The sequence below is a fragment of the Salvelinus alpinus genome, chromosome 21, assembly GCF_045679555.1.
Source record: "Salvelinus alpinus chromosome 21, SLU_Salpinus.1, whole genome shotgun sequence".
Lineage (NCBI taxonomy): Eukaryota > Metazoa > Chordata > Actinopteri > Salmoniformes > Salmonidae > Salvelinus > Salvelinus alpinus.
This window is the reverse complement of record NC_092106.1, coordinates 3,688,951-3,708,809: the sequence shown is the minus strand read 5'-3', so window position 1 is coordinate 3,708,809 and position 19,859 is coordinate 3,688,951. Positions and strand designations below refer to the sequence as shown.

General features: G+C 40.7%; 2 protein-coding genes across 9 annotated transcripts in view; one reads left to right on the top strand and one right to left on the bottom strand.

The window, feature by feature from the left end:
• Positions 1-1,667, bottom strand: part of LOC139547603 (negative elongation factor E-like) — a 191,689-nt gene extending 190,022 nt beyond the window's left edge. For all 7 annotated transcript variants that reach the window (XR_011669560.1, XR_011669561.1, XM_071356546.1 and 4 more), the window contains exons 1-2: positions 1,556-1,667; positions 428-611 (exon numbers count right to left, since the gene is read on the bottom strand). The gene's annotated coding sequence lies outside the window, so the exon portion shown is untranslated. The remainder of the gene's footprint in view (positions 1-427; positions 612-1,555) is intronic.
• Positions 1,668-4,530: 2,863 nt separating this feature from the next.
• LOC139547602 (short stature homeobox protein 2-like) lies at positions 4,531-11,610 on the top strand. 2 transcript variants are annotated; one of them, XM_071356543.1, is made up of 5 exons: positions 4,531-4,992; positions 6,366-6,574; positions 8,901-8,958; positions 9,456-9,544; positions 10,068-11,610. In XM_071356543.1, exons 1-5 carry the CDS (start codon positions 4,746-4,748, stop codon positions 10,359-10,361), a joined length of 897 nt encoding a protein of 298 aa, XP_071212644.1. In that variant the 5' UTR covers positions 4,531-4,745; the 3' UTR covers positions 10,362-11,610. The 2 variants fall into 2 exon arrangements, with proteins under 2 accessions (XP_071212644.1, XP_071212643.1); XM_071356542.1 differs by having other exon boundaries at positions 4,635-4,992; positions 9,435-9,544.
• Positions 11,611-19,859: the final 8,249 nt, after the last annotated feature.

Below are 19,859 nucleotides of genomic sequence, written 5' to 3'. Positions count from 1 at the left end.
ATAAAAAATGTAATATATATTTTAAGGCACGTTTCGTAAACATATTCAGGATAGCTAGCTAGATATGTAGATGGAGAGATAGAGGAGAGGGATACAGGAGACAAAGTGAGTGGCAGGACGGGGGATCCAACCGCCGCCTCCACAGGCATATGTGGTGCGGAGATGGTGGCACTACCACTAGACCAGCCCCCGTTACAGCTGATGATCCATTACATATTCAGTTTGCTCCTTTATTCATGCACCTCTGTTAGACGGAGACAGTATATCTGTTCCTCTAGTATTGTACACAGTACACCTACCATGCAGGTCTGTCCTTTCTGTCTGACGTTGCGTTGTAGGCCTGCCTCCTCCTATCTTTGCCAGTGTAGTATAGTAGTTAACTCATCTACAAGTCTCTGTATATTGTAGTATTTCTATATAGACCTACCTCATGTCTCGGTCTTTGTCTCTGGAGCGTCTGCTGGACCTCTTTCTGTGGCTGGTCACCCGGCTGCCGGAGGAGCTGGAGGAAGAGGAGCGCCTTCTGTGATTTTCCTTCTTCTTCCTCCTGCTACCGCTGTCCTCCTAGCTGTCAGAGGAGTGGTGTCCCATAATCCCTCACTTCACTGGGTCTGTAGGGCGGAAGGGAGAAATCATAACAGCAGGAAAAAGGACATGTCTTATTTAATTTAATCAAACAGTTATTCATTGATTTCTCAGACGAAACAGTAGGCCTACATCTAGCCGATTAAACTCAACGATTTACGATGGAGTTGAGCGGCGACTAGTGCGGGCTGACTGGAGTTGCGATGTCACATTCAATAGTTTTTTATATAAACTACTGATTTCAGCACCCAAAGAATAGCCTGCAATTACACATGACATTGTTATGTGTAATTGCAGGCTATTATTTGGGTGCTCAAATCAGTCGTTTTAAAAGTTCCAGTCCGCCAACACTAGTCGCTGCTCAACTCCATCGTAAATCGTGGAGTTGAGACAGCGTAAATCCTGCAATGAGTAGCTGTACTGTGGCGAGAGGCTACATTGTTTAATGTCCCCATTCCTTCCTTCCTCCAAGACTGACAAATAGCTGGCAAAATAACTATTCTATTCTGAATATACTTGTGCAGTCAGTATGTCAGGGAGCTATTTAGCTAACTTCAACTCGGCTCCACCTGCCTTAAGAGCGCGTGGACAGAATGTAAACAATGAACTTACATTATCATGGCGCTAACTAGCGACAGTTTACGCTATCAAGCATAATGGATAGCTATGCATTCCCAAATAATTGTTCAAATAGCTACCGTTTATGCCTGTGTTAAAAATATACTGTGAAGTTTTAATTTTCATGTTATAGCATGCAGACAGAATTTGCCATTTCAAGACTGCTGGCATGCTAGCTAACGTGTTAGCTTTAGTTTGCAGCGAAGCACAGCTGACTATAGGCATTTTTGTGTTACGCGCACCCTTATTCTGGTGCTCGGGAAATAGCTACATCGTTATTACCAGCATTGATGTATTTCAAACATTACTTATACAGTGACTGTAAATTGGGGGAAAAAACAACAATTCATACCAGGTATCATGCGACAAATATTCCTCCTTCCTTTGAAAACCACTCGAAATACACCACCATGCACTGCTCAAAAGACTACACTAGTGGATCAAGAGCACATCGATTGAAGAACGTTCGGATGAAACGTGCAGGCAAGAGAATCTACAACAGAGCTATCGTTTGTATATCTCTCAATCAATGATCTCTGCTACTCTTGTCATATTTTACAGTTGTGTATGTTTAGCCTACATTTCGTGAAGTTGCATAACTTTTGTTACGTTATATCGTCTATAGCCTAGGCTATGGGAAACAGTAGCCTGAAGTTGTAGGCATATAATAAAACGGGCATTTTTTATTTTGAGATATTATGAGCGTAAAATAAACTGTGAATGCTGAATAATCTCCTAATTGGTTATAATTACAAATCTTACTGCTCATGTAATTTGAGGAAAATGTAGACTTGTAGACCTATTAGACCTGCAATCAAGATTACGTTTTTACATTTAGTCTACATTTTAATCATTTAGCAGACGCTCTTATCCAGAGCGAATTACAGTTAGTGCATTCATTTTAAGATAGTTTGGTGGGACAACCACATATCACAGTCCAATCACATATTTAGCGTCTCACATAGAATATAAATTATCATTAGGCATATTTCAAAGGAATATCGCCCACATTCTCACTCTGATTCGGCACTGAAGTATTTCTAGGCTAATCAGATTCCACGCAACTTGACGCATTAGGACTTGAAGTCCATTATAGAGCAGATAGGCTAAAGCAAAGTACCATTTCTTTGTTTTTTTGTCTTGCTTTATGGTTAAGATTGTCGCATTGCATTAAAATTGTACGATATGAAAGCCATGTCAATGATGTCAGACTATTCCAAGTTTCGTCTTATTACCCACTTTTTATAAAGGATTCTTTCCAAATAGACTACCTCTTAAATGAACGAGTGAAAGAAAGCATTTGGGGTTGCTTGAAGAACATTCGTTTGTGCACCCCATGCATTTGCTCACATTAGGCCTACTTTGAATTAATAATAATAATTTGATAGGTTTAGGAATAATTTAAGCCTAACATGTATTGTGCTAGAATGAATTGACTAGAAATGTTGCTCTTTGGTCCACAGGTTTTGTCTTCACGCGCGCAACACACACACACAAAGGCACACATACCCACATACCCACACAAAGGGAGCATATCATTTCTTGGGGTTGATTATCCATTTAGGCCTATTAGAGTGAATACAGGTTTATATAGCATATAAACTCCTAAAATACCATAGGCCTAGTCTAAATAAATGTCCGATAGCCAATAGTTGTCTTGTCTCTCGGTTTTCCTATGTTAAAACTTTAACTCTGAGATGTTTCAATGATAGCTTACCTATGCGGAATGCTAACTTTTTATTCACTTCTTGGAAATGGTGTTCTATTAGTAGCCTAACCTTTACGACATCCCACGTTGAAATGGATCGAACATGTTTATCTTTGCAATTGATAGAACTTAATCTACTAAAGTGTGTAGGTCTTTGTACTTATTTTGATATAAATAGCAGGTTGCAGATTAACTTCAATTCTCTAGCCTAATAGCAGCCTATAATTTGTGCTGCTTTCAGAGGCCGCAGAAAAATAATTAATGCCTAAGGTTCAAGAGCGGAGACATCATTAATTTTTAATAAGGGGAATTGTTCGAGCCTGTGTGTGGAAAAAATATTTTATATAGATTATCAATAAACGCGCTTAATTTTGCATCAAATTTACAAGTGATAGCCTATCATACAGCTGTATCCCATCCCATTCCGGCTTATATTTAGCCTTTTTCAGTTCACTTAATTGCTTTGTCCCCACGGCATCCAGTAACCTTCACCGTAAATGAACCATTGTTTATTTATTTTGCAAATATGCAATAATTTCAATAGGCAGTCAACTTAAGAAACCATAATTAACACGCCCAATGGCAACGCATCACATGAAAAGCTTTAATTAAACGTTTAGTTGCTGTTTAACATTCTAATGGCGTGAGAAAGTCTATCGAGATTTGATATTAACCAATATAGTTTCCCTAATGACTTCAGATTAATATAATTGCTGATTTAAAATGTAAATATATTATCTAATAAATGAAGACATTTGAAGAACAAAATCTATTGATCATAATTATCTGGCCATTCTTAGCCTCAATTACAAACAGGCTTGTAAAAAACAAAATCAAAATCGAATAATGAATTATGCTATCTTCCAAATCATGGGAGAAATATGTATTACTTTTATCATTTGCATTATTATTATCATTATTATTATTACTATTGTTATTATTATTATTATTGTGATTATTATTTATAGGATAGCTCCTTATCAAATTATTTTTCTTATCATGGCAAATTGCACACTAAAAATGACTAACAAGTAACATATACAAACTATCAACATGCAGAACAGTTTATCTGTTATTGCTTCAACTATTTGTTTATTTGCTGTTATTGGAGCAGAAAACATTGTTCAAACGCGTTATCGTTGCATGTGAGTCAAGGTGAGTGTCTGGCTACGGTGAGCCTCCAGCACCACCAAGCACCCCAGTTGGTCCTCTCTTTACCTTCCTCTCTCCGTACCACTGTCGCTGTCTCTTTTTTTCCCAGATCACAGAGATTTGGAGGAAGCTCCGTTATGTGCTCCCCGCACGAGCTTGTCATTTTCAGTTTTAGCCACACCCCTGCAGAAATCCTGCCCATCTCCCTGGTGTTTAAAAAACTAATGCAGGACAATAGCAACGAATCCACGCTTAATTAAATTAATTAGTCCTTCTTGTCAATCTTGGATTAATGGCCAATAGCAACCTCGTAAGAATGATGTGAAATCTGAAGGGCTGCTAATCTGTTTTTCGATGCTGTCAGTACAGGCGAAGGGAAGGGGCTCATCCCGGCATCCTGAGGGGAGGTAATTTGCACAGATCAAGGGGCAGGCGTTGCAAAGTATAAATACTGTGACTTCAATAGCGGATCACCAGCAGGTTGGAACTTCGCAGCAAGAAGAATTGGCCGAGATCGTATACATTTAGCTGCAGCACGAGATACACGAGTTGGCAACAACATCACCCTGCATTTAGGTCGACTGAAATAAACACTCTTGATGTCTTAAACTGTTGTGGAACTGAGCGAGAGAGAGAACGAGAGAGCGAGAGACCAAGACGGGGAGATTTTTTTGGAGCAGTGATGGAAGAACTTACCGCGTTTGTGTCTAAGTCTTTTGATCAGAAAGTGAAGGAAAAGAAGGAGGTGATCACGTACAGGGAGGTGCTGGAGACCGGATCCGCGCGAGCCAGGGAGGGTCTCGCCAGCGAACCGAATCGCGAGGAAATGAACGATATCGCTCGGGTAGACGCGCGATCGCCAGGCAGGGAACCGGACATGCTGGGGCCAGAGAGAACCAGGGATGTGGGAAGCCCGAAACTGATCGATGGTAAACTAGCCTACTGCTATGCGTTCATACGGTTTTCTTATGCGATGTACTATAATGTAACTGCTTTGAGGTTAAACAAAGTAAAATGTTTTTGAATTATGCTCTAACGTTCATACTTTGGGAATACCCCGTGCGCTAAAACAATAATAACTTTGACAAACATGTCACCGGCCTAGTCAAAGAAAATAACCTTTTGTGTATATCGCTGGGAAAAAACGAATGAAGGTGTTGCTTCTTCTATAAGTTGGTATACGTTTATATGCCTACGTGCATGGTTTAGCACTCTTTTGTATTTTGAATTGTTCCCAATTACACGTTTACCTTCATGTGACTGTGACGGACACTAAAAGTAAGCTTACGTTTATAGCCTAGTTGTTGTCATAATGTGTAATGGCTGTGTAATGCAATGTTGAGTGTAATAGCAGGCCCACAATTGAATTAGGTAGGCCTATCCTGTTAAGTGCTTTTCTGTCTGAAGAGAAATGGTATAGCATGCTTTTAAAAGATCAACGCATTTATTTTGGAATGTAATAATTATCATGGCTGGTCACTGTGTAACCCCATCTGAAGCGCGATGCAATTTCAGTAACAAGAAACAATGTGTTGTGTTGAGATATTCATCAACCGCATAAAGACAAAAAGGCTGGGGGAAAAGATGGCTATTTTAAATGAGCCAATAACACAAAAATCAACAGGCCTAGCAGAAATGATTCATATTAATCTGTGTTTATGTTTTTCATACATGTTCTCTAATCATTTAATTTGATTATGTCATCAGTAATTATACATCCTAATCATAATAATAATAATAATTTGAATAGGTATTTTCGCTATATTGACTATTATATTGATCACTAATTGCATTGGCCTAGATCAAACAAATAACCTAATGTTGTGTTAGCTGGGATGGTCATCTTTTACGTCTTCAAATGTTAATCAGTCGTTTCACTTTATACAACCGTGGAGAATGACGTTGGGCAGATACAATTAGATAAATCCCACACTTGCACAACGGGTAGGCCTATACCTTAGTAAAAAATCATATCATAGCCATTACAATACAATTGTAGTGACATCATGAAAAATATAAACCGAGCTGCTGGTCCAATATCCTAAACAGGAAAACACGAGCTATGATAAGCGATAGGACATCCAACAGTGAGCACCTCAATGCATATTTATAACGAGTTAACAATTGAAGAGCTTTCTGTAGGACTACAGAACATCCGAAGCTGATATTGGTGTAATGCTTGGGAGGATGGATCCACATGTTCGCTTTAGGAAGGTCGTTGTGTGATGCCTCCTCCTCTACCCTTGTATAGCTGAGGCCTTTTTACTCACCCTCATTCATTTGCTACTACCCTTCTCTGTAGGTACCACGCACATGAAAGAGAGAAAAGAGGACACAAAGCAAATGGAGGACGAGGCACAGACTAAAATCAAGCAGAGGAGAAGTCGGACTAACTTTACACTGGAGCAATTGAACGAGCTCGAGCGGCTATTCGATGAGACCCACTATCCAGATGCCTTCATGCGCGAGGAGCTGAGCCAGCGGCTAGGGCTGTCCGAGGCTCGAGTACAAGTAAGGGGCTCTCTATCTTCTTTAGGTTTGTTGTCTATGTGTAAAGATGTCGTGTGTTGCTCATATTGGGAATATTTGACAAAAGAGAACCCGATGATGTTATGTATGCTGCCTGTCTTACGTCTAGAGAGGAACAGTTGTCCTCATGTTCTCGACTACTTTTACGCACAGAGGGAAACCATGTACCACTACCGGTCTCTAGAGAATGGGGTTTATTTACATGCTTCTTGTGGCTTTTTTTTGGGGGGGGGGGGGGGGGGGGGGCAGAGTACCATTCTAAAAAGTGACACTATAAGCAATTGATCAACATTTTATCATTGATGTATTAGGCTATCAAAAAAACTAAAACTAAAATGTTAAAATGGATGAAATCTAATTTTCGGGAATATTCTGTGTGTGTCTCTCTCTGTGTGTCTGTGTGTGTGTGTGTGTGTGTGTGTGTGTGTGTGTGTGTGTGTGTGTGTGTGTGTGTGTGTGTGTGTGTGTGTGTGTGTGTGTGTGTGTGTGTGTGTGTGTGCGCGTGTGTGAGCGAGAGAGAGAGAATAAAGAAATAAAGAGTGAGAATAAAGAAAGAAAGAGAGAGTTATTCCATGTCAAAAATAATAACGCTGTACAGTGTATCTCAATTAAGGCCTAGAATCTTGTCATATAGATAGGCCTATTGTGCACTCCACATTGTGCCAAGTTTCAGATGACAATTTTGTTAAAAAATATTATTATACGATTAATTTAATTTTAAATCAGACATTCGAAATCCTGTAGAAAACAAACACAATATTTGTCCTCACTTTATTAGTAACCTATATGTTGCTCGCACGAGATACATCTGTCTTGTATTTTTTCTACCGGGAAAGACCATCTGTACTACTGAAACCCAATAAGCCGTTTCGGAGAGGGGGGGACTTCAGTCTCTGTGTAACCGGAGAAGAGTGACTGAGCCGAGCAATGACAATGAACATAGACATCGGTTCTGATCTGATTTATCAAACCCCATAATATCTTATTTCAGCCTCTTTCATCCCTTATGCCTCGGCCCAGGGAGACGACGGAGCGAGTATTTATTCGCTGAATATGTCGGTTCTTTCTAAAATATCATAAAACGAGCCAAAAGGACCTCCTCCCCCCAAAAAAGTTAAAGCAAGCGCTTTTTGCAACGTCTCCCGGTGAGAGTTGGAATTTTACCAAGGCGTATTGTGTCACAAGCAAGGCGAGTGCAAGGAGCACAGCTCGAGGATTTACATAAATTATGTATTATTTTCTTCCCAAATCAAGATCTGCTGCTCTTTCTATTTTCAGTACATGATGTAAACGACCATGCGATTTATGGGGCCCTTTTCTAGCCACAGTTGCATGCAGGGATGAAAGGACAATTTCCAGCACAAAGGCCAATTTATTTTTGTTTTAAAGTAGCAACGTCTTTGCTTACTTCGTGGTGGGCTATTTGCTTCTGTTTTCAGTCTACGTAAAGATTTATAATAAAATCAATAAGACACGAGATGTGCGTTACATTGCATTGTTGACACGGCTACGTGGTCAAAATATGAGGTTGGGCGCTTACGACATATTGATAGACTTATCAATATAATTTCCATTCTGTCCATAATGCGCTCTGTGCAGGAGAATTGGTAAACTGTGTTGTGGGCTAATTTATCCACAGCTTTGTAGGGGTTTCAAAGTAGATTATCATAGTAATGAGACGCGTTATCTCCGTTCCAAGATAGCCTACTCCTCGGAACATTATGCTTTTAAGGAACAGACATAAAAGAAAATAGCTATCCTCAGAAAGAGCTTTGTGTAGGGCGTGTTATGGCAGTAATTAAACGAAACTGTAAAGCATTTAAATGCTTCAGTAGCATAGATTTTCCTGCAGATTAAGGTAATTAATTTCACCAGCCATTAATGAGAGAGAGCTTTTCTCAGATCACGTTGCTCAGATGTCCAAAGCCGTAATCACTTAATGCTATCCGATATCAGAGAAGCAATTCGGTTCTTCTGGGACGCTAATCTATAGAAAGATGAAACCAGCGCTGAGAAGGTAACTTATTATGATCAAATATAGCCTGCAAATGTCAAACAAGTGTGTTTACACAGCTATAATATGATAATAACATTCCCCCTTTTCGTTGTGGTCTACATTCTTACGTTGTATTTAGCCAGCCCCCTTGTAAATGTAATAATTAAAATCTGGTGTTAAGCGCGCGCATTAATATTTCAGGGCTCCTTTGGGATATTGTTTTTCTGCGGTTGTTGTCATTTTGAGCGGAATTACACATGCCCTCACAAGCAGCTGCCAATCACGGTCACTAATTAATTTCTCTCCCCGCAGGTTTGGTTTCAGAACCGGAGGGCCAAATGCAGAAAGCAGGAGAATCAGTTACACAAAGGTGCGTTTTTATTCTTTGTCCATCTGCAATATCCTATTTTACGCGTCGTGATAATAATGGTTTACATTTGGAAAGGGATACAATAACATATTTGAAAACCATAAGCATCAAGGGTGCCTACAAATTGAAATGCATCAAATGCACAACAACAAATGCTTTCCAACCCTGTTCCTGGAGAGCTACCGTCCTGTAGGTTTTCACTCCAACCCTAATCTAGCGCACATGATTCTAATAATTATCTGGTTGATCAACTGAATCAGGTAGCTCTCCAGGTAGCTCTCCAGGAACAGGGTTGGAGAGTCTTGCTATAGGCTATATATGCAAAAAATCGATAGCGTTTGAATGGCAGTAGGCTCCCTGAATCTGTATCCTGATGTGCTATTTGCACTCCATTATTTTGGATAATGGAATTGTTTGTTGTTTCCAGAGTATAAATATTTGCCTCAATTATAATCTGAAGACTATTTCCCATACAGATGTCCTATCTTTTCTTCCAGGAGTTCTCATTGGAGCCGCGAGTCAGTTTGAAGGTTGTCGCGTAGCGCCATATGTCAACGTGGGGGCCTTACGGATGCCATTCCAACAGGCAAGTTACTTTGAAGCGTGCAGTCTTTGACTAAACCAATCACCAGACTGCTGTCTTGGCACAGGCCTTGTCCAAGTGGTATGGGACAACAGTGTTCCAATAATAGGGGGTTACAAAAATCTTATTCAGATAATCCTATGAGGCCTTTAGGCTTGTTATCAGACCCTCAGGTGAATACCCATTGTAGCCTATGCCACATATTAATAGAAAATCCCCCAGTCCTTAGAGATTCTTAAATTGTGTTCTCAAGTTGTGATACAGACTTTTGATTCAATTGATATAATGTGTTTTATATCGGCTTTTTATATCCATTTTATATCGGTTGGATTCAATTCCATCTCAATTCCATCTGAAAAGGACTTGAAAAATGAATTGAAAATGCCATTTTCATATTCATATCATTGGATCGTGTAATTGAAATGGAATTGGAGCCAATGAATACTTTATGAAATTAATACAAGACAACCTTCCACAAGTTAGCTAATATGTTTCTCCCCTCTCTTCCCCATCCGTGCGTCCGTAGGATAGTCATTGCAACGTGCCGCCCTTCTCCTTTCAGGTCCAGGCGCAACTGCAGTTGGACAGCGCGGTGGCCCACGCGCACCATCACCTGCACTCTCACCTGGCAGCGCACGCTCCTTACATGATGTTTCCGGGCCCGCCATTTGGTTTGCCCTTGGCAACGCTCGCGGCTGAATCCGCCTCTGCTGCCTCGGTTGTGGCCGCAGCTGCTGCCGCCAAAAACACCAACAAAAACTCTAGTATTGCAGATCTGAGACTCAAGGCCAAAAAACACGCGGCAGCTCTGGGACTGTGACTAGGCGTGCAACAAGGCGTATATGGCGTCTAAAAGGCCTACATTATTGACTGAGAGTCATCAACAACGCAGAGGCATCAAAACAAAAAATGCTTACAAAGTGAAAGCAAGGACATATATGTTTTTTTTTTTTTAATGAAGGACATCATGTATAACTATAGAAAATAGGCTATTTATGAGATAAAACAAAGACAGACTGTGAAATCGATAATAAAGGGCGGGAATTGATGTAGGCTACATCTTCACAAATGCCACGTGGTAACTGCGCCAACGTGAAACTAGGGTGGAGGTGTCAACGAGCAAGATTTCGAAGGGGAACGATGCCGCTGGGACGTTCGATTCTTTGTGAAACAAGGAGAACTATTCTGCGTTGTTTTTCATTATTAGGCTATGCTATTTCCTTTTGAAAGTATAGAGGCTGGCCTCGTTATATTTCAAAACATGTTCTCTGTAAAGGAAACAGGATGTGCGTGAACGAATAGAGACAACAACAAACAAGGACACTTATGTGACAGGTTTTTTCTGTTCTTTTTCTTGTCCAAATGAAAACTCCATGCATGCATTTCTTTCCTCACAGATGACGTAATTTGAGTCGGTTCCATTTCACTCTCGTGCTCTCCCCCCGTGGACAGCAGACAGACAGACAGACAGACAGACACTCCGAGGACCTGATGAAGCTCTCACTTCAATGTCACAGTATTTGGACCTCGTGGCTTCTAGACATGTCGGGATGTGTGGAATTCAGACATTTGCCCGAAAATGTTACATTATTTTGTGAATGGTGAACTTCCGTTAGTCTATGAAGTTTTATACAATGCAATATAGTGCATTTGCGAGTGATTCGACCTACTGAAAGCGCAATATATAATGTCACATTTTAAGAACAACAAATATTTGGACAATAATTGCAGTAGGCTATATGTGAGACGGTACGGAGCACATGTAAAATATGTTAATACACAAGAAACATGCATTATTTTTGGTTATTTTGTGGCTTATGAGTGCATTGTGAGAGCATTTTTGTTTTCTATTTTACTGTCCTTCCGTGTGTAAAAATCATATGCATTCTGTAGGCTATGTAATGTTGATGTTTTTATAACAGTGAAAGTGAACGTAGCCTACCTGAGGCACGGATTTCCAAAAATATAATAGAAATTCTTATACTTTTTTCATCACTTATGTGAAACGTGATCTCACCCGAACAACATGTTTTCGGTTCATAGAATAAATCAACGGAAGTTTCTTTTTACGATAGCCTCTGTTTACATTCCTTTTTCATTCAAATGTGTCTCTTGTGTGGGGTGTAGCCTAGTTCCGATGGATAAACTTGTTAAAAAATATATTAATTTCATATTATTATTGCTGTATTATTATTCCATATTATTTTTGCACTAAGGGTATTATTACAATTATTATAATGGGCTAAGATGCATTATTATTATTTAGTCTACTACTTATACAGCTTCTGCTACTACCATTGATTGTATTCAGGTTGTAGGCCTTGCCTATACAGACTTATGGAAGGCTACATAAATGATTAATGTTTAGATATATTTGATCCAGTTGTGTCAGGCCCGTTTAGCCACGTGTTATTTTTTTCTCAGGATCATGGACATCTTTGTCATAGTCCCTAACCTTTCCAAACCAGTACATTATTCAAAATGTTTTTGTTAAATTTCAGAGCTCTGTGGAAAAGGTGTCAAATATCACATTGAAGACGATAGTAAAGGCTTATAGAATATTAAACGTCCATTGAATATACGGAAAAATCCCGAAAAGACACGAAGACTGTTTGATGGTGTGTAATGCCGGTGTGTGGTCATTTAGCTGTTATGATGTTTGAGGAACTTTTCACTGGTCTAGCCTTACAGTTGTCGCTTATGTAGGCCAGCTCGTTTTTACACACATCTTTACATTTCCAATAATTGCTTTATTCCAGATGCTTTCAAAAATATACCATAGGCTACATTTGAAATAGATTCCTTGTTCTTGAATTAGGCTACCATTGAAATATCCATGTTAGAATTGTTTTATGGTGACCAAAATCATTATTGTCTATTGGGCCACTGTTTGGCATGACGCTCAGATGAATTCGTTTCGTTTTTAATTCCAAACACTTGTACAGACAGATTGGACATTTCTACACAGTTTAATATGGTTCATTGAGACTGCGCGTCATGCACCCCTTGACTTCCAGAGCAAATTGGCCTGACTTGTTTCCGGACATCTTAACCGGCCATTACTGAGGATTTAATAAACACCTGACACGAGAGCCGATTTTAGAGCAATGCGGATCACATTACCAGCCGATATTTCCATACCAAACACAATGTCTTTTGCTATTAATTAATACCGCTCTCACAGATGCACTAGACTCTAGAGTGCTTGTGTATCTTGCCGTTTGGGTTGGATTCAGACGCCAAAACTATTGAAATATTGATCACTCCCCTTACCAGTAGTGGAGGAGAGAACGAAACCGGGCCTGCTAATGGAGGCGCGCGCACTTGCCCTCATGTAAATAAGTAGGGGCCATTCCCATTCCAGGTTCCTGCTACTTTAGGCCGTTTTTAAGTCAGTTAGACATGACCATTCTAATGACTTGCATGTGCTGGGATAGAAACGTGTCGTTTAAGAGTGACGCTGTTTTTAGTTGATATTTCTATTTTTCTAGAGGCTATTTCTGTTATTACTGCTATGTTGGGGGTCACCATGGTTTGCATGCAGCCTGTTGCTCCCTCTCTCCAGGCATCCATATCAGTTTTGAGGTGGAGGGCCTGAGAGGGTCCGAGGAGACAACGAGACGGGGACACACAAGTGCTTTTCTAGATTAGCCATGGGGCGAACAACGACTCTCACCCTCCTTTCCACACACTCTCAAGACACAGGTCCCACACCGCCACCGGGGAGCCAGACACCCCTCCCCGCTGTCTGTCTTCCTCTTTTCTACCCCTCCCTCCCTCCCTCCCTCCTTCCCTCCCTCCCTCCCTCCTATACTTCTCAGGCTCTCTCTCTAGTACAGCAGCAGCAGTGTAATCAAGACTCAAGAGTCCTTGGAGCATGAAAAGACACCAGAAAACACAGCACCAACACCAGACACCCCCCCCCGCCCGGCAAAGACACAACCCCAGCCCATATTAGTCACGCCATGCTTACATCTCAAATGGCACCCTATTCCTTATATTGTGCACTACTATAGCTCCAGGGCTTTGGTTAAAAGTAGTGCACTAGGGAATAGGGTGCCAAGGGGATCTGGTCAAAAGTAGTGCACTATATAGGGAACAGGGTGCTATTTGTGACGCCGCCCATACCACCCGGTTGGTTCCTCAGCAAAGAATCCTTCATATCAACTGTTCGTGACCTGTTGCTAAATTTACCTCTCTATAATCATGCTGCAGACAATTACATTGCAGTATCATTTCCTGTGCAAAGGCACTTGGGTACTTTATCAAATGAGCCCTCGTGTAACATTTTCTTTGCTCACAGTGGTGTCAGTTTGTTTAATCAGAAGCTTGTTTATTTTGGTACGAAAACAAAAGTAGTTTTATTGTCACAGACGGCAGATAGGTGCAGTGGAATGTGTTGTTTTACAGGGTCAGCCATAGTAGTACGGCACCCCTGAGCAAATTTGGATAAAGTGTCTTGCTCAAGGACACATCTACAGATTACCCACCTTGTCAGCTCAGGTTTTCAAACCAGAGTTACTGGTGAGTTACCAGTGAGTTACTGGCCTAACGCTCTAACCGCTAGGTTACCTGCCACCCCTAATGGTATTGGGTAGTGGGTATTTAGTGACTGGTAGTGGGTGTGTCAGATATCAACGAGCTCTCACAGTCTCACTGCAGAATTAGACGTTTAGCCACGTTTCTACAAACGTCAAATTTTGAAGTTGCTCCAAACATTACATTTCAAATTGTTTTTGACACCCTGGGTTGCCCCCTCATGCTCAGTATTATACCTTTTCTCCAAAAGTCAAATGTCAAAGTTGTTACAAATGTCAAATTTACAAGGTTAAGGGTTAAGGTTTTGCATAGGGTTAAAACATTAAAGGCATACTTCTGGATTTTGGTAATGAGGCCCTTTATGAATTTGTGGATACCATGTTTATGTCTCTGTGTCCAGTATCAAGGAAGTTAAGAGGTCGTTTTGCATGGGAATGCTAACTATATTGTTAGTGTAATGACTGGAAGTCTATGGGTATCTACTGGCATGCTAGTTAAGGAAAGGGTTAAGGTTTGGGATAGGGTTAAAACCAAACAATATTAAAAATGAGTTTTCACCACTGAGATAGCAGCCAGGTCATCCGTGATACAAGTCAGTATTAGACGTTCATCCATGTCTGAGGACGTCGGGAGATGACGTGGAAACCGGCCACTAGGGGCAACAGTCAGCGCTGTTACCTTCAAGTAGGTTTTGGTTTTGCTTGGGCATTGTAGACAGGAATGGGTGTAAGCATTTGCCTCTGGTGCCAAAGGTCACATGGTTGAATCCAGGGATGTTTTAATCCTATCCCAAAACCTCAAACCTTACCTTAACCATAAAGAGTTCATCACTAAGCATTTGCCTCCGGTGCAAAAGGTTTGCATGTTCGAATTCAGCGTTAGAAAGTCGTTTTTTATATTTCTGATTTAAGCCTATCCCAAACCATTACCTTAACCTTTCGGGAATTATTGCCTAACCTTAAGATTTCGGAGTTAATGCCTGAACAAAACCCCAACCATAAAAATTCAGAGTTAGTGCCTAAACTTAATCTTCACACTTTGAAATGTGACGTTTGAGAAACATGGATGAACGTCTAATTCTGATGTGAGACTGTGAGACCTTGTTGGGGATTGAACACGCAACCTTCTGATCCAGAGTTGTGGGATTACGTTCATCCCGTCTGTGTTTGTCTGTGTAAAACTGAAAGGAGTTGCTGTGTGTGAAGTTGCTGTGTGTATGTGTGTGTGTGCTTGTGTGTGTGTGTCGCTGTCTGTGTGTATGTGCCCTTGTGTGTGTGTGCTTGTGTCAGAGTCGAAAACGCTCGAGCGAAACCAGTAGTCCTTCACCCAAAAAACAAAGCTAGAAGAAAAAGAAAAGATAAAATAGGGCTCTCTAAAGGTTTGCCTTTGTTATATATTAAGTGCGTTCAAAGAGCAATGTGCACACACGGCCAGACAAAAGACAACAGACATCAGGAGCATCACAAGATGAAAGAAGGACTTCAAAGGCATCAAATGGAGTGAAAGTGAAAAAGAAACCTGCCCGAAAACTCCCTCCAACAGCACACAGACCAGCAATTAGGCCTTCATATTACTCTGTTATCACACATGTGGACCGTAGGCCCGGGTGGCTAAACCGCAGAGCTTGGTGTATGTTGCGCTCATAAGACAAACACAGCATTTACCCAGAATATGACTTTATTCGGATGAAAACGGGGTGTTGCTTCACACAGATTTGGACCCTGCATGGAAGAAAAAAGGTTTGTTGAAGAAAACAACAGTCTCCCAACTCATTCCGTTCAGGTAACCAAGTGGATACGAAATCAAACAGGGCATCGCAAAACAAGAAGTCAGATTGTTACTCCGCGTCCTGTTTATGTACCCCCAGGCCAATTTGCACATTTTTATGTACTCATTGCATTTATTTGTTATGAATTCATTTCCAGTTGCAGCTGGTGAGGCGATGGGTGCACATAACATGTGGTTCGGCCTCTGAGAGAGACAAAAGCAGCGGTGGGGAACTTTTGCGGTCTCTCAGACATTAGCCAGGCATTATGGGCAATTGTCCATGGTAGAAGGGTCACACACACACTGTACTAAGGGGGTGAAGACTTAGAGCAATGCCCCCTCATAAGTGATTGACAAATACCCTTCCCCTGTACCCCACCAAGTGTTCAAAGTAAATTAACTATGTATTATTGCATTTCTGCTTTTCAATCATCGGATATTTGTTTTGAATTACACATACTTTTTTCAGAACAGCACGGGTTGATTGTAGCCCTGCTTCAGAATGTAATTCCACAAAGGGGGAAATTTGGCGTGTGTCCTATGAAGTTCTTTAATGTAAGAAATGACAAAATACTACCTGTAAATGACTCTATATTTGTATCCACATGCTAAAGGATCTTTTAATGATGGGAAATCACCACAGCTTTCATTCATACTGTGTTGTTAAATCTCATGACAACACCAAAATATTGTCCAGAGGAGCTGTTAGTGGAGTGTGACAATTAATGTCACTGCGTCTATCAGCTCCATTTAACTAGGCTACAGCACACACAACTTCCTCTCTATGTTTCCTCCACATGAGTGGCCAAATAAATAATGTGGTGTTTGTATAGAAAAAGATGGAGGCCAAGTCTCCTTCTGAAGACATTCTATTGTAGTTCCTTCCGTTTCTTTTTTTATGCCTATGCTGAGGAGAGAGAGGGGACAGTTGAATGGATAGCAGCGGTGAGGTGACACTTTTTAACAAATAGGATTTAGATGCACCAGGGGCATTTGTCATGCAGCTATTTCATTCCGATATATGTATTTATTGATCCTGCCACCCCCATCTCCTCATCCTCCCACTAGTATTGACAGGTGTGTCGCTATGGTAATTCACCCCACCCCCACGGCCCGTTCTCTTGGATGAATTCATAAGAGACAGACAGACACACACACACTTGTTATGGGATAATATGATGAGTGTGGTAGGTAATGTATTATGGTAAGGGTCCGTGTCAAGTTCAACAGGGAGCATTGGGTTGAGGGAGAGCCTGAGGGGGTGTCACTGGAGAAGAGAGAGAAGAGAATGTAACGTGTTTTAATGCAATGTAATGTAAATTGATGTCCCGAGCTTAGGAAGGACAGAAAAAGAGAAGAGCTGCTTGGAAATGCATTACAGGGGCCAAACGGCTCTTTGAGGAGACAGGATTTAACGGGGGCTACCGTGGCTCTATTGGATTACAATGTTGGCTCAACAATCTGGCAATGTCTAATTAAATAGCCCAGCATTAGCTTCCACCACAGTGGGGAGTGTGAGAGAGGGACACTATCTCATTCTGAAATGGATGTAAAAATAGATCTTTGCGAGTTAGCCCATACTCACGCTCCCTCTCTTTCTCCCCCCTGCCTCGTACACACACACACACACACACACACACACACACACACACACACACACACACACACACACACACACACACACACACACACTCTCTCTCTCTCTCTCTCTCTCTCTCTCTCTCTCTCTCTCGCTCTCTCTCTCTCTCTCTCTCTCTCTCTCTCTCTCTCTCTCTCTCTCACACACACACACACACACTCTCTCTCGTACACGCACACGCACACACACACACCGACACGCACACACACATGTTTGTTTTGCTATCCCTTTGGGAACCAAACAATTGATTCCCATTCAAAGTCCTACTTTCCCTAACCACTAACCCTAAAGGCGTCCACATGCTTCCCACCCAAAACAGTTTGGAAGAGTTTTATTATTTACATTTACATTTAAGTCATTTAGCAGACGCTCTTATCCAGATTATGACATCATTTTGTGACATTTCTGTTCGTTTTGGACTTCGGTTAAATTTTTTGGGTCTGATTGGGCACACAAGGTTTGGGCACACAAGCACTAGGGATTATTCAGTAAAGTCTTTGTTGTCATTCAATGAGAGATGGCTCATTTTCATGTACATTTTTTCATTGAGAAATACAGCACTAAACATCTTCGATGAAAAATAGTGCGACTAAGATTTCCTTGGCAAAAATGTCAAAATGAATAACTGATTTTTTGAGTTATCTTAGATTAATTCTGACTATTTTGAGGAAGTGTATGCTGGCTACGGTGTCTCAAAATGAACAAATAGTACTTTTGCCGCTTTTTTCTAGCTTTTCAAGCGAAGGTCTTTTAAATCTTCTTACGGCTGAAATCCCGTTAACGGGATCGATATGACAACAGCCAGTGAAAGTGCATAGCGCCAAATTCAAACAACAGAAATCTCATAAATAAAATTCCTCAAACATACAAGTATTATACACCATTTTAAAGATAAACTTGTTGTTAATCCCACCACCGTGTCCGATTTCAAAAAGGCTTTACGACGAAAGCATACCATGCAATTATGTTAGGTCAGCACCTAGTCACAGAAAAACAACAGCCATTTTTCCAGCCAAAGAGAGGAGTCACAAAAAGCAGAAATAGAGATAAAATTAATCACTAACCTTTGATGATCTTCATCAGATGACACTCATAGGACTTCATGTTACACAATACATGTATGTTTTGTTCGATAAAGTTCATATTTATATAAAAAATCTCAGTTTACATTGGCGCGTTATGTTCAGTAATGTTTTGCTTCCCAAACATCCAGTGATTTTGCAGAGAGCCACATCAATTTACAGAAATACTCATAATAAACATTGATAAAATATATAAATGTTATGCATGTAATTATAGAAAAACTTCTCCTTAATGCAACCGCTGTGTCCGATTTCAAAAAAGCTTTACGTAAAAAGCACACCATGTAATAATCTGAGTACAGCGCTCAGAGACCAAAACAAGCCATACAAATACCCGCCATGTTGAGTCAACAGAAGTCAGAAATAGCATTTATTAATATTCACTTACCTTTGATGATCTTCATCAGAATGCACTCCCAGGAATCCCAGTTCCACAATAAATGTTTGTTTTGTTCGATAAAGTCCATCATTTATATCCAAATACCTCCTTTTTGTTCGCACATTTAGTTCGCAAATCCAAATTCACGAGGCGCAGGCCAGACGAAAAGTCAAAAAGTTCCATTACAGTTCGTAGAAACATGTCAAACGATGTATAGAATCAATCTTTAGGATGTTTTTATCATAAATCTTCAATAATATTCCAACCGGACAATTCCTTTGTCTTTAGAAATGAAAAGGAACGCAGCTACCTCTCACGGGCGCACGCCTGACTGAGCTCATGGCCTTCTGCCAGACCCCTTAGTCAAACAGCTCTTATTCTCTCCCCCTTCACAGTAGAAGCCTGAAACAAGGTTATAAAGACTGTTGACATCTAGTGGAAGCCATAGGAAGTGCAATATGACCCCATAGACACTGTATATTGGATAGGCAAAGACTTTAAAACCTACAAACCTCAGATTTCCCACTTCCTGGTTGGATTTTTTCTCAGGTTTTTGCCTACCATATGAGTTCTGTTATACTCACAGACATCATTCAAACAGTTTTAGAAACGGCAGAGTGTTTTCTATCCAACTCTACTAATAATATGCATATCTTAGTTTCTGGGCCTGAGTAGCAGGCAGTTTACTCTGGGCACCTTATTCATCCAAGCTACTCAATACTGCTCCCAGCCATAAGAATTAAGGAAGTACGCAAGCACACTCATTCCGTTTGCCTAGCCGAGATTGGCTAGGTGCCAGCCAAACTGAAGCATGCTGACGCATTAACCCTAACTCTAACTCTTAACCTAACTCTAACCTTATCCTTAACCCTAACCCTAACCATAACCTTAACACCAAACCCCTAAACCTAA